This window comes from Micropterus salmoides, unplaced genomic scaffold, assembly GCF_014851395.1.
Source record: "Micropterus salmoides isolate LMB-PRFRI ecotype aquatic unplaced genomic scaffold, ASM1485139v1 Ms_hic_scaffold_9, whole genome shotgun sequence".
Lineage (NCBI taxonomy): Eukaryota > Metazoa > Chordata > Actinopteri > Centrarchiformes > Centrarchidae > Micropterus > Micropterus salmoides.
Genome location: NW_024044681.1, coordinates 1,770,313 through 1,782,728, shown reverse-complemented (window position 1 = coordinate 1,782,728; position 12,416 = coordinate 1,770,313). Strand labels below are relative to the sequence as shown.

Here is a 12,416-nt window from a genome sequence, read left to right as displayed (position 1 = left end):
CAGACTGCCAACAAAAACAAACCCCGCCCCCAGCCCCCTCCGATAACCTCCTATTGGTCGATAGATGAAACTAAAAGCATACTGGCTGGCGCTGTCCAGCGAGTTACATATGTAACCCTTGTTCCCCGAGAAGGGGAACGAGACACTGCGTCGGTGACGACACTATGGGAACGCCTCTAGGCGTGGCAGGGCTGAATTATGAACAAAACTACTCCAATCCTATTGGCGTTGCTCGAATGATAGCGTGGGTTGGCGTAACCGGAGGCGTATAAAACACGCCGGACAAACCAGCTCTTTGCTATGAAGTAAGGCGCTCCAGGCGGGGCGAGGCGTGGCGGACCGACACAGTGTCTTGTTCCCCTTCTCAGGGAACAAGGGTTACATACGTAACCCACGCCGAAAGCCTCCACCTGGCCCAGCGTGCAGTGACCTGTAGGCACGACTAAGAGGAGAGCGCTCGGGTGCCGGGCGCAGAAGGAAGGTCCAGACTGTAAAATCTGATGAACGTGTGCTGAGTGGCCAGCTGCCTCACACACATCCTCCTCAGAGATGCCCCTGAGAGCAGGGCCCTAGAGGCCGCCATGCCTCTAGTAGATTGCGCCCTCACGGCCATAGGTGAAGGCAAACCGCGCACCTGATAGGCCAGGGAAATAGCCTGAACTATCCAGTTGGTGATAGTGTGTTTAGAAGTGGGGAGCCCAGCCTTGGGGGATCCAAAACACACCAACAACTGGTCTGCTTTCCTCCACTGGGAGGACCTCAGAGTGTCTGACAGGGCAGAGCAGATGAAGTCTCCCGTCCTCCGCCGTCACATGAGGTGGGGGATGAAACGCCTGCAGCACCGTAGACCCTGCCATACTGGATGGCAGCTTAGGGATGTAGCCCGGACAGAGGTGCAGGACAGCCTTGACCTCCAGCAAACTCCAGGCATTGAGGAGACACCGAGAGTGCCCCCCACCCTCCTCAGAGTGGTGATAGCTAGGAGAAAGGCCATCTTAAGGGTCAGGTGCTTGGCCTCAGCCGACTCCAACGCTTCGAGAACCACTGCCAGGTCCCATGTGGGAATCCTGGAGCGAGTCACGGGTCTCATCCTCCGGGCTCCACAGAGGAAGCGCATGACCAGCCGGAGCCTCCCCAAAGGCCCCTCCCTCAGAGGAGGATGGAACGCCGTAATGGCAGCCATGTACACCTTGAGCGTGGATGGGGAAAGGCCAGCAGAGAAACGGTGCTGGAGGGAATCCAGTACCGCAATTACCGGGCAGGTAACTGGGTCCGCTGCCCATTCTCTACACCAGGTGGAAAACACGTTCGACTTCAGGCCATACGTCCTCCTCGTGGATGGAGCTCTGGAGTTGAGCAGAGTCCCCGCCGCTCACACTGTCAGGCCCTCCTCAAGGAACTGCGCCCCTCAGGGGCCAGACCCACAGCCTCCATAGGGCGGGGCAAGGATGAAAGACAGAAGGTCCCTCCTCAGAGGGACCTGCCACGGCGGGCCCTCCAGGAGCGAGATCATGTCCGAGAACCACACTCGGGCCGGCCAAAACAGGGCTACTAACAGTAGAGAGGGTGAACCACAGCGGACAGTGCGTAGTTTCTCGAGACGCAAACAGGTCCACGTCTGTTGGGCGTATCCGGCCGTCTTCAGAAAGAGGGCCGCATGAGACCTCAGCACCCTCAGGGGCAGGGCCTCGCAATGGCCGCAAGCCCCCTTGAGAGCTGCGTGGGCATGCGGCATCCCCAGACAAGACACACACAGTTGATGAGTGTCCCAGCTGTGATGTAGCGCAGGCATGGAAAGACACACTTCCGGAACTGCTCACCAGCCATGATCGTCTCTGCAAAACTTCCAGGTAGGACAAACTTCCTTGGTTGTTCGTGGAGCTTTCGACCTATCAAACATATCAGAGCGCCTGCTGAATAGTCCTGTGTGCCGGCGTGCTTTATACGCCTCCGGTTACGCCGTCCCACGCTATCGTTCAAGCAACACCAATAGGATTGGAGTAGTTTCATTCATAATTCAGCCCTGCCACGCCTAGAGGCGTTCCCATAGTGTCGTCACTGACGCAGTTTGAGTTCCCTCGAAGGGGAACTCTTTCTCTCTGAGAGTAAGACGTTCGGACGGATCTCATGTCTGTGTGTTACACAAAGCCGTGGCGGGATGCAGTTAGCCTAGCTTAGCATAAAGACTGGAAACGGGGGAACGCAAACAGACACATGAACACAACTCCAGCTCCAAGCTTACAGCACAGATCTTCTTGGCAAAAAAGCCTAAGTGTAATTCCCATAATGATGAACTATTACTTTAATAGTAAGGTGTGGCGATGAAGCTTAAGACACGTCCGTCCAGTGTGGGAGACCCGGGTTCAATTCCCACGGCAACATTCACTTAACCCTAGTTTCTCCAGAGGCGTGTTAAATATTAATTATTATACCTGGACATAATATCAGTGATCTCTGTCGGTGCTTTGATGACAGTTTTAAATAACTTTTGTTATGTTTTGGTGCTATTTAAATAAAATTAATTGAATTTAAAGGTTATAACAAACATGTCATGAACAGCACGAGTTGGTGAAAATGGATATTAATAAATAAATACTGCGTTTGTGTACATGTAATATTTACTGAAATACACAGTTCGATCTCAAAACGTTGTGCACCGTTTTCAGATTGAACTACATGTGTCCTTGAAATGTTGCGCAACGTTCTGCTGCGACAAGTTTGTAAATACAACGGTGGAATAAAGGCAGGAAAATTCAGTGTGCTTGCGTACACAACAGGGTGTTCAGGGGACCACTGTTTCTGCTGAAGAAAACGTTTTGCTACGTTTTGTCTGTGCTAACAAAACAAATGTAACACATGCTTTTTATTGACTGTTTTGAGCTTTAACGTCTTGTTTGTCCTTCAGTTCCGTCAGCTGTTGGAAATCTGTCGCTAGGTGAAGCAGGAACAGCTGAACTGACCGTCACCTGGAGCCCCGCCCCCGGAGACGTGGACCACTATGAGGTGAGCGTTTGTATTGCTGTTGATTAGAGTCTGTTTTAGGCAAAGAACTAACCATATTATCAGGAAGTGGACTTTAAAAGTGATTGTAAGTGTTTAATATCGCCTACTGACTTTTACTGCTTAACTTTTACAGCTACAGTGCAAACAGCAACTTGGAAACTACTTAAAAGACATTGTAAACAGTGTACTAACAGCTGAGCAGCTTTAAAGTTTAAAGATTTATGATTATTTAGAAGATTAATTAAGAATTTAAAAAGTCACAGTGCATTCAAACTGCACGCAGAGACTTAAATATGAATTTATGTCAGTATGGGAAAAAATAAATCAACCAAAACATTGTTTATAGAGATTTTAGGGGTTTAAACTAATAATTCGCGACACTTCTACATATATAAATATCCATCCGGCAAATTTCTGCTGCTGACGTTAAGCTTCATGTAGTCACCATAAACGCAGACATTAACTGAGAACGTTCATTCTGTATTTTGAGGACAAATATTTTAGTGATCGCTGCTGCCTCAGAGGAGTTTTAGTCCTGCTCTTCACTCTGCTTGTCTTCAGGTCACTCTGCTCTTCAACGACACTCGGGTTTTCCCTCCGGACGTTCAGCGGGCCGTACCAGAGGGCGCAGTTCATCGAGGGGCAGACAGGTGAGGCGATCGCCTAACTTTGATTTTAAACATCTTGAGTCCGGCTCTGCTGAACCCAGACTGTCCTCTCCAGTCCCCAGTGCAGTCGGGAACCGTCATCTGGGGCCTCGCTCCGGCCTGACGGACTCCGGCGGGCTGTTGGTCTCCTGGACGCCTGGAGACGGAGACCTGGACATGTACAATGTCTCTTTGTCCTGTGGTGTCCGAACAATAATGCTGCGATGATGTGTTGAGAAGAAATCCGCTTGATACTGTTCTTGTTCATAACAGTTTATTAAATCAAGGAGTTCAGCATCAATTACAAATGCAGCAGCTTGGAGAGAGACCCAGCCCGATGGCCACTCTGTCTCTCTGTACATCAAACACAGCTTATATAGGACATGTTTAGGTATCTGGTACCAGAGAAGGGTTCAGTACTATTCTGAGGTAACATAACATGGGGTCAGAGGTCAAATTCTATAGAAGGGTTCACTCCCTACATAACCATCAATCACTACTCCCCCCTAACACGGGGTCACTGACCTTCTGTCCAGCTGCTAGAGTCAAATGCACATATGTTATACACCACAGTCCACCACGGTGAGTCCAACTAATTCACAGTAAAAGAGTAAATTCAGTATTTATTCAAAGAGAGCAGAAAAACCCCTGGATGTATGAAGTCATCTTTTAAAGAAAAAAGCACTTCAACTTAAAACAAGTAGGTGAAAATGAAGCAGTCGTGTCGCCATGACAATAACTTAGACCTGTGTGTATACTAACATAATAACTAAATAATTAAATAAAGTAAATCTTCTTCTTCTTAAAACCTGCTGCAGGAGGATGTTTAAAAGTGGCGATAGAAAAAAGGCCAGAGAAAATGTATTTTCTTGTTCAGGACCAGCGATGAAAAGATTTTTTTTTACTCTCCTTGAAGAAACTATGAAATAAAAAATACATTTTCTAGCTTCTTATCCCGTGTCCTTCGTGTGTACGTTGTTTAACTCCTCCCTCAGTGGCAGAAACTCATTAAACTGACATACTGCGCAGTATTCTCTGTTTTAATACTTAATACCACTATTTATCATTACACTTCTGTTAATACTTTAAAATACAAATAATCTGCACTCCTCCTATATTTTACTTATGTTTTCAGATTTGTACATTTCTTACATTTTCTACTTACCGGCTTTCTATTATTATTTCTATTCCTTTCTGCCTCGATGTGCTTAGTGATCAATGGTAACACAAGAGTTTCCCCTCAGGGATCATTTCTGATGAATAACATAACAAATATAAAATATATAAATATAACAAAATCCATCTTTCCTCTTCCTCCTACAAACATTTATCAAATCTATCAGCTAGCCGGTATAACGGCACTCGACCCGTTAGCTTGTGGGTTTAAGTTGTAAACAAAGCAGCTTGTTTTCATTTCTAAAACATGGTCGTCTAATCTGATCTTTGATGGGACTGATTGTAACTTTACACCTCTCACAGGACAAAAGATAAAGATGCTCCAGTATTTGACATCCAGGAGACGAGTTAAGAGACGGAAGATTATTTTGTGTCTCCCGACTTTAAAGGAAAATATAGAGATGGTGGATGAAAGATTGATCAGTGAACTGGTGAAAGGATGAACGAGGGAGAGAAATGGATGAACTGATAAGACGGTGGTTTCATGAATATTCTTCTGTCACATCCTGTTTCCAGGATGGCGCCATCGTCAAGACTCGCACTGTCCCTAAACACGTCTCCTTCCTGGACTTTGTGGATCTGATCACACGCCACAGAATTTGATCATAGACTGTATATAGGATTTGATCTGATTCATTTAAATTGGAGAAAAACCTTTAAAAAGCTGATTACTGTATTTCCCCCCTGCAGCTCCGGCCAGAGTCACCGCCCTGCAGGCGGATAACGACCACACCACCCACAGTCTCGCCGTCAGCTGGGAGAAGCCGTCGGGCGTGTACGACGGCTACAGTCTGCAGTTATTGGACGACATTAACATTAACATTATTATTATTATTATGTACATGTCGGAGGTGGACGTGATATAAAGGCACACCTACATGCATACATGTACACAGTGTGATGGAGCATAGTGCAAAGGATGCAGGTATAAATAAGTAAGTCTTCTGTGCTGAGGTAGGTGGGTGCACAGGAATTGTTCCTGACAAGGTGAGGCAGAAATCAGCTGTTCATCAGAGTGATGGCTTGTGGGAAGAAACTGTTTCTGAGTCTGTTGGTTTAATAATAATAAATAATCCAGCCGTCGAAGCGTCATTAAAACGTTAAACTATGTTTTCTGTAAAGATACTGAAGGTAAAATGCATTTAATTCCTGTAACCAGCTCACACACACGCAGCAAACATGTGGCGCTGCGAGACTTCCGCATAGTTACTCTATGACGCACTCACCTCCAGCCAATGGCAGAGTGGGAACCGCACAGTAACATTCGCATATCCTGCATTTAAGAAGAACCAGCGCCGCCAGACCGGCTACAATTGACTGCGAGCAGAGAAATTGTGACCATGCCTGAACCAGCGAAGCCAGCGCCCAAGAAGGGCTCCAAGAAAGCCGTGACCAAGACCGCCGGCAAGAAGGACAAGAAGAGGAGGAAGACCAGGAAGGAGAGCTACGCCATCTACGTGTACAAGGTGATGAAGCAGGTCCACCCCGACACCGGCATCTCGTCCAAGGCCATGGGCATCATGAACTCGTTCGTGAACGACATCTTTGAACGCATCGCCGGGGAGGCCTCCCGTCTGGCTCACTACAACAAGCGCTCCACCATCACCTCCAGGGAGATCCAGACCGCCGTCCGCCTGCTGCTGCCCGGAGAACTGGCCAAGCACGCCGTGTCCGAAGGCACCAAGGCCGTGACCAAGTACACCAGCTCCAAGTAAACCCGCTCCACATCCCCGAGATACAGAAACAAACCAACGGCTCTTTTAAGAGCCACACACACTTTTCTGGAAGAGCTCAGTTCCATCAACATGTTCAGTATCAAATATTTTAACGTTCCCTGGTGGGAAATTGATTATAATTATTCACTGTATATATTAAAGAGTCAAAATAACTACAAAATAGAAAATGTCTATGTTGTGGGATTTGTATAGTAACAGAAATGATAAATACATTGTTGCCTTGAGATTATGTTCAACTGTAGTTGTGCATGTAGTAAATACAAAACCATCTAACCAGAAGTGCTTCAGCAGTAATTAAACATGATGCAGTAACATACAGAGTGCACAGTATGAATGAGATATACATATGACATGAATGTCTAATGCTGCAGGTTGAAACAGTCTGACTATAGTGTGTGTGTGTATACAAACATAAATATAGAAATATTAATACTGAAAAGTTAAAGGGATCAGAAATGTACAAATATACAAAAAATACAGTGTAATTAACAATACATCATTAATTATAATAGTACTGGTAGAGTTGACTGTTAATAAATCAAAACCACAGTTGGGTGTTTAGGTGGGTGTAGAATTAATAAAGAAGTTATATTTAATATATACATTATATTTCAGTCACTTCATATGGTTAAAAAAAGACAAAACAAGGTCAACATATAAAGACCACAACTATTAGTTGAAAGCTAAGCTTAGGCTTAATCTTAATCAATTATGAGTTAAGCAATTACATAAGCTGTCCTGACATTAGTGCTACTGTTTTATCTAAATAAGTTGCATCACATTCTTTTTAATTACTGTAAGTGCGTAGTGCTGTATGGTGCAGGTGATGGGAGTTACGGGTATCACAAGGGAGATGGATCTTCATTTAGCACCAAGTCTGCTGGACACTGTGTTACACTTCATTCTTCATGTGCAGTACATTAAAATATTCTGTTATGATTGTTTAAAAATGGGGATATGTCCAGAAAAACTGTCCTAGTAGTACAACAATAACACCCATCAAGGTAGTATTTATCAATATACAACACAAGGTTGTATGAGGAAGTCCCTTCATGCTGCACACAGAACTTAACACGTAAGATAATTAAATGTATATTAAAATATGGTAGAAGAAAATAAAACACTACAAAGCCGTTATTTAGCCTATATACAGTACAATGGAAGTATGGTTAGTAATTACTATAGTTTATTTCAAATAAATTGGTGTGTTTCTGCTTGGTTAGAGTGTAATTTGGTGTCTGTATTATATAAACATTGATGCTGTCATGCTCATCCTGTATGTTTAAGAAATAAGAAATATAGTCAGTTAAACGTGTTTGTGTTTTTTATGCTGATGTCAGGTGTCTTTTGAGTGTCGCTGTATAAATAAAATGTATTATTATTATTATTACACAGTCTGTATTTATAATAATATAATTATATATATATTATAATAAGGCATTGAGGTCTGGCTGTCATCTTGCATTAAGAGCAGTCAGGCCCGACCTGTGGACAGACTGAAGGCCACAGTAAGAAGTGCAAAACAAAATGGAGAATAATAATGATGTAGGCGTCAGCTCGCCCGACTGTGAAAGAGGAGGCCGCCAGTCGCGTTTATTGACCGTGTACCGAGTGTGAACCTGAAAAATCATGTCTGGGAAAAAAACGGGGCTTAAAAATGTAATAATAATAGATAATTAGACACATTTTCACTCTTCAGAGGCCGTTTCCTGTTTCTATCCTGAAGGAGAGCGGTGACGTCAACTGTTTCTTTTGTTTACCGTTCCCGCCCACAGAGAGCCGTTAGTCCTCAACTACGTCCGCAGACTGACTTTAAGTACCGGCGCTCAGGACCCGTCAGCTACCAGTTTTTCCTTCGGAACGAACTAGACGCTGAGAAAATGAGCGGCCGCGGAAAAGGAGGAAAGGGACTCGGCAAAGGAGGCGCCAAGAGGCACCGTAAAGTGCTCCGTGATAACATCCAGGGCATCACCAAGCCCGCCATCCGCCGTCTGGCTCGCCGCGGCGGAGTCAAGCGGATCTCCGGTCTGATCTACGAGGAGACCCGCGGGGTGCTCAAGGTCTTCCTGGAGAACGTGATCCGCGATGCCGTCACCTACACCGAGCACGCCAAGAGGAAGACCGTCACCGCCATGGACGTGGTGTACGCTCTGAAGAGGCAGGGCCGCACCCTGTACGGCTTCGGAGGCTAAACCCGATCCTCTAACGACACAACAACCAAAGGCTCTTTTAAGAGCCACCCAACTACCTCAAAGAGCTCATTCCTTAAATCTTGAGACATCATACAAAAAGGAAAACTATATAAATATTACTTTTATTGTGTAGTAAGTGTTGGTGTGGATTCACTTGAACAAGAAGCTGATGTGAATAGAACATTTCTCAACAAAGATGTTTGATTTTTACATGGAAATAATGGTAAGCAGAAACTACAGCAAAGTGTACATATCTAAATATAAAGGAGTGAAAATGTACAGAAGTGTAAACTTGTTGTGATTAGGTGCTAGACATAAACATGCAGTGTCCATAAATATATGTATAAAAATACATAAATATGGAATAAACAGTAGGTTATTGACATGCATTACTCTGGATTTGTGGTGATGGTGCAGTGGATAAGACACATTCCTTTCCTGTGGCACACTCACCAATGGGTTCCTGAGCAAGACACTGAACGTGCGACCTATGACATATCAAGCAATTGTAAATCGCTTTGGATAAAAGCGTCAACTAAATTAATAAATGTAAAGTATTTGACTGTATTTGCGCACACACAATGTCATTATTACCATCGTAGCTCAAATACAGCCAGACATGAAAAGGGGTATAATTAGACCATCCTGGTGACAGTAAGATACTTATGATAAATCACACACTCACCCCTAATTACTGAGTTTAGATATGGATCTTTTATGAGTATTGATCCTAGAGCAGGAAACGCTGGTTCCGCATATAACTACCCAGAAGGGCATATCTGACATTTAAGGCAAAATGGAGATAGATCAAACGAAAGCTCTTTCCATTGCCAAAATGAAACGAGTGAATTCTTAATCAATTTGGAGTTATTGATTAAAAACCAAAACACTGAACATGCTAAGCCAGTTGGTGCTGACACCACATGTAACCCAGTTCCGTCAACCATGAGAAAAAACTGTTTTTATCTAAAGAATATCTATTATTAAACTTACTTAATGATGATTTTAAGAGTTGGATGGTGATGAAGAAAATGAAAATATCCAGACTTCAACATCAGTGAATATGATGAATATACTCTGCTCAAATAAATTAAGGGAACATATCAATGAACAAAATAGTTTAAATCTTTACTGCACATTGTACACTGTGCTCATTATTGTGGCCCCCACGCGCCTGTACGCACTGCCAACAATGTGTGGGCATGCTCCTGACGGTGTCTCTTCTCAGACCTGGATCAGAGCATCGGTGCGCTCCTGGACCGACTGTGGCGATAACCTGGCGGCGTAAGATGCACAATACATAAAGTCCCAGAGGTTCTCCATTGGATTCAGGTCTGGGGAACGTGAGGGCCAGTCAGTCCCTCATCCAGGAACTACCGTAGCAGGACAGTTATTTTCTAAATCATCTAGCTGATTTGCCCATATTAGTTAAAATTATGATTAAAACATTGTTCTCATGTTGCACAACTTTTGATTGCTAATGTGTGTTATAGAAAATATTTGCAGGTTTTAAATCTGTATTTAAGTAGAAATATGAGCAAACGTCTTCCATTTGAGGATTATGGAGGCCACTGTGCTCTTAGGAACCTTAAGTGCAGCAGAAATTTTTTTGTAACCTTGGCCAGATCTGTGCCTTGCCCAATTCTGTCTCTGAGCTCTTCAGGCAGTTCCTTTGACCTCATGATTCTCATTTGCTCTGACATGCACTGTGAGCTGTAAGGTCTTATATAGACAGGTGTGTGGCTTTCCTATCAAGTCCAATCAGTATAATCAAACACAGCTGGACTCAAATGAAGGTGTAGAACCATCTCAAGGATGATCAGAAGAAATAGACAGCACCTGAGTTAAATATGAGTGTCACGGCAAAGGGTCTGAATACTTATTTCAGTTTTTCTTTTTTAATAAATTTGCAAATATTTCTACATTTGTTTTTTTCTATCAAGATGGGGTGCTGAGTGTACATTACTGAGAAATAAAATGAACTTTTTTGATTTTTGGAAAATGGCTGCAATGAAACAAAGAGTGAAAAATTTAAAGGGGTCTGAATACTTTCCGTACCCACTGTAGTTTTCTAACTAACGTTACTGGCGGAGATAAATAAATAAATAGGGCTCAGATTAGGGGGGTGACGGCACACTTGGGTCATGAAAACAAGACAAAAATATATTTTAACAGTATTTTGATTAAATATTCGATGCTAAAATAGGCTACATCAGTGGAAGACTTTGAGTATTAAACATTTAATTTCCTGCATTCTGAAAAAATTTTCTGCACCAATTTATGGTGGAAATGTCTTTATTTATATGAAGGGAAACAAAATTAAGGCAGGTGACAATTCACAATATAAAGGAATATAATGCAGTTATCAGCTTTTGAACACATTTGCTTCTACTATATTTCAGTAGTATTGCAGGTTTTCTTATTGTGCATTGTTTCATTTTTATTTACCATTTCTTGTTGCCGTTTTTAAGAACATTTCACCCTCATAGATCAATATTATAGTATTCTGGTCTTGAAAACAGATAGGGTAGTGGGTAAGACATATGCCTTTAGTGTGAGTGATGGGTTTCAGACATTTGACCCCTAGTTGCTCCAAAAGTGCGCCCTCTGACAGCAGTTATGATTTGCTTTTGAGAAAAGCGTCTAAATGAGTGAGAATTACTTATTAAACACAACTCTGACAATCTGAAAGCATTAGTTGTATGGATCGTGTTGGACATAAGACGTTTTAAACGCGGGTCATTGTTTCAATGAAACCCCTACCAAGACGTGTAGATATCCAAAGTGACCAGTAGGCGTCACCGTGGGGACGGATGTCAAAACCACAACTGCCTCAGACGTTGCAAAACATCACTCAGACAGTGTGCAGCGTAATTCATTGGGAAAACATGGTAATTTAACTCCGTTTTATATGTGCCTGTATTTCCATGAGCAGCTGAGCGTTAACGTGGCTGCTTGTCTGTGTGGTGTTTGCAGGCAGGATGCAGCTCTTGGATGAGGTAGGTGGCTCTTAAAAGAGCCGTTGTGTTGTTTCCAGGTGTGGGTGTGTGAGTTTAAGCCCTCTCTCCGCGGATGCGTCGGGCCAGCTGTATGTCTTTGGGCATGATGGTGACCCTCTTGGCGTGGATGGCGCACAGGTTGGTGTCCTCGAAGAGTCCGACCAGGTAAGCCTCGCTGGCCTCCTGCAGAGCCATGACGGCGGAGCTCTGGAAGCGCAGGTCGGTCTTGAAGTCCTGAGCGATCTCCCTCACCAGGCGCTGGAAGGGCAGCTTGCGGATGAGCAGCTCGGTGGACTTCTGGTAGCGGCGGATCTCTCGGAGAGCCACGGTACCGGGCCTGTAGCGGTGGGGCTTCTTCACTCCGCCGGTGGCCGGGGCGCTCTTACGGGCGGCCTTGGTGGCCAGCTGCTTCCTGGGAGCTTTTCCTCCGGTGGATTTACGGGCGGTCTGCTTGGTCCTGGCCATTGTTGACGAGTCTCAGCTTTCTTCTTCAGAGAAGTAGTGATGAGCCCAGTGCCAGAGTGGCTGCTTTATATAGCGAGAGCTGGAGCGCGGGCAGCGCTGATTGGGCCAAATAGTCACGTGATACAGCGGGTCATCAGAGGGATGTAAAAAAAAAAGTCTACACATAACTTTATTGACTGTTTTATTTGAAACGTCACA

At 44.2% G+C, this 12,416-nt stretch overlaps 3 protein-coding genes across 3 annotated transcripts; 2 read left to right on the top strand and 1 right to left on the bottom strand.

The window, feature by feature from the left end:
* The first annotated feature begins 6,141 nt into the window (after window positions 1–6,141).
* LOC119896135 (histone H2B 1/2) lies at window positions 6,142–6,838 on the top strand. Its single transcript, XM_038709625.1, has one exon. It carries the CDS (start codon window positions 6,167–6,169, stop codon window positions 6,539–6,541), a length of 375 nt encoding a protein of 124 aa, XP_038565553.1. The 5' UTR covers window positions 6,142–6,166; the 3' UTR covers window positions 6,542–6,838.
* A 1,567-nt stretch (window positions 6,839–8,405) lies between these two features.
* On the top strand, window positions 8,406–9,079 carry LOC119894831 (histone H4). The gene has a single exon (XM_038707518.1). The coding sequence runs from the start codon at window positions 8,443–8,445 to the stop codon at window positions 8,752–8,754; it is 312 nt and encodes a 103-aa protein (XP_038563446.1). The 5' UTR covers window positions 8,406–8,442; the 3' UTR covers window positions 8,755–9,079.
* Window positions 9,080–11,646: 2,567 nt separating this feature from the next.
* LOC119894827 (histone H3) lies at window positions 11,647–12,267 on the bottom strand. The gene has a single exon (XM_038707513.1). It carries the CDS (start codon window positions 12,216–12,218, stop codon window positions 11,808–11,810), a length of 411 nt encoding a protein of 136 aa, XP_038563441.1. The 5' UTR covers window positions 12,219–12,267; the 3' UTR covers window positions 11,647–11,807.
* Between the last annotated feature and the right edge of the window lie 149 nt (window positions 12,268–12,416).

Bases quoted from the DNA above. Each gene is read 5' to 3' on its own strand.
- LOC119894827 (XM_038707513.1), bottom strand. From the start codon at position 12,218: ATGGCCAGGACCAAGCAGACCGCCCGTAAATCCACCGGAGGAAAAGCT.
- LOC119894831 (XM_038707518.1), top strand. From the start codon at position 8,443: ATGAGCGGCCGCGGAAAAGGAGGAAAGGGACTCGGCAAAGGAGGCGCC.
- LOC119896135 (XM_038709625.1), top strand. From the start codon at position 6,167: ATGCCTGAACCAGCGAAGCCAGCGCCCAAGAAGGGCTCCAAGAAAGCC.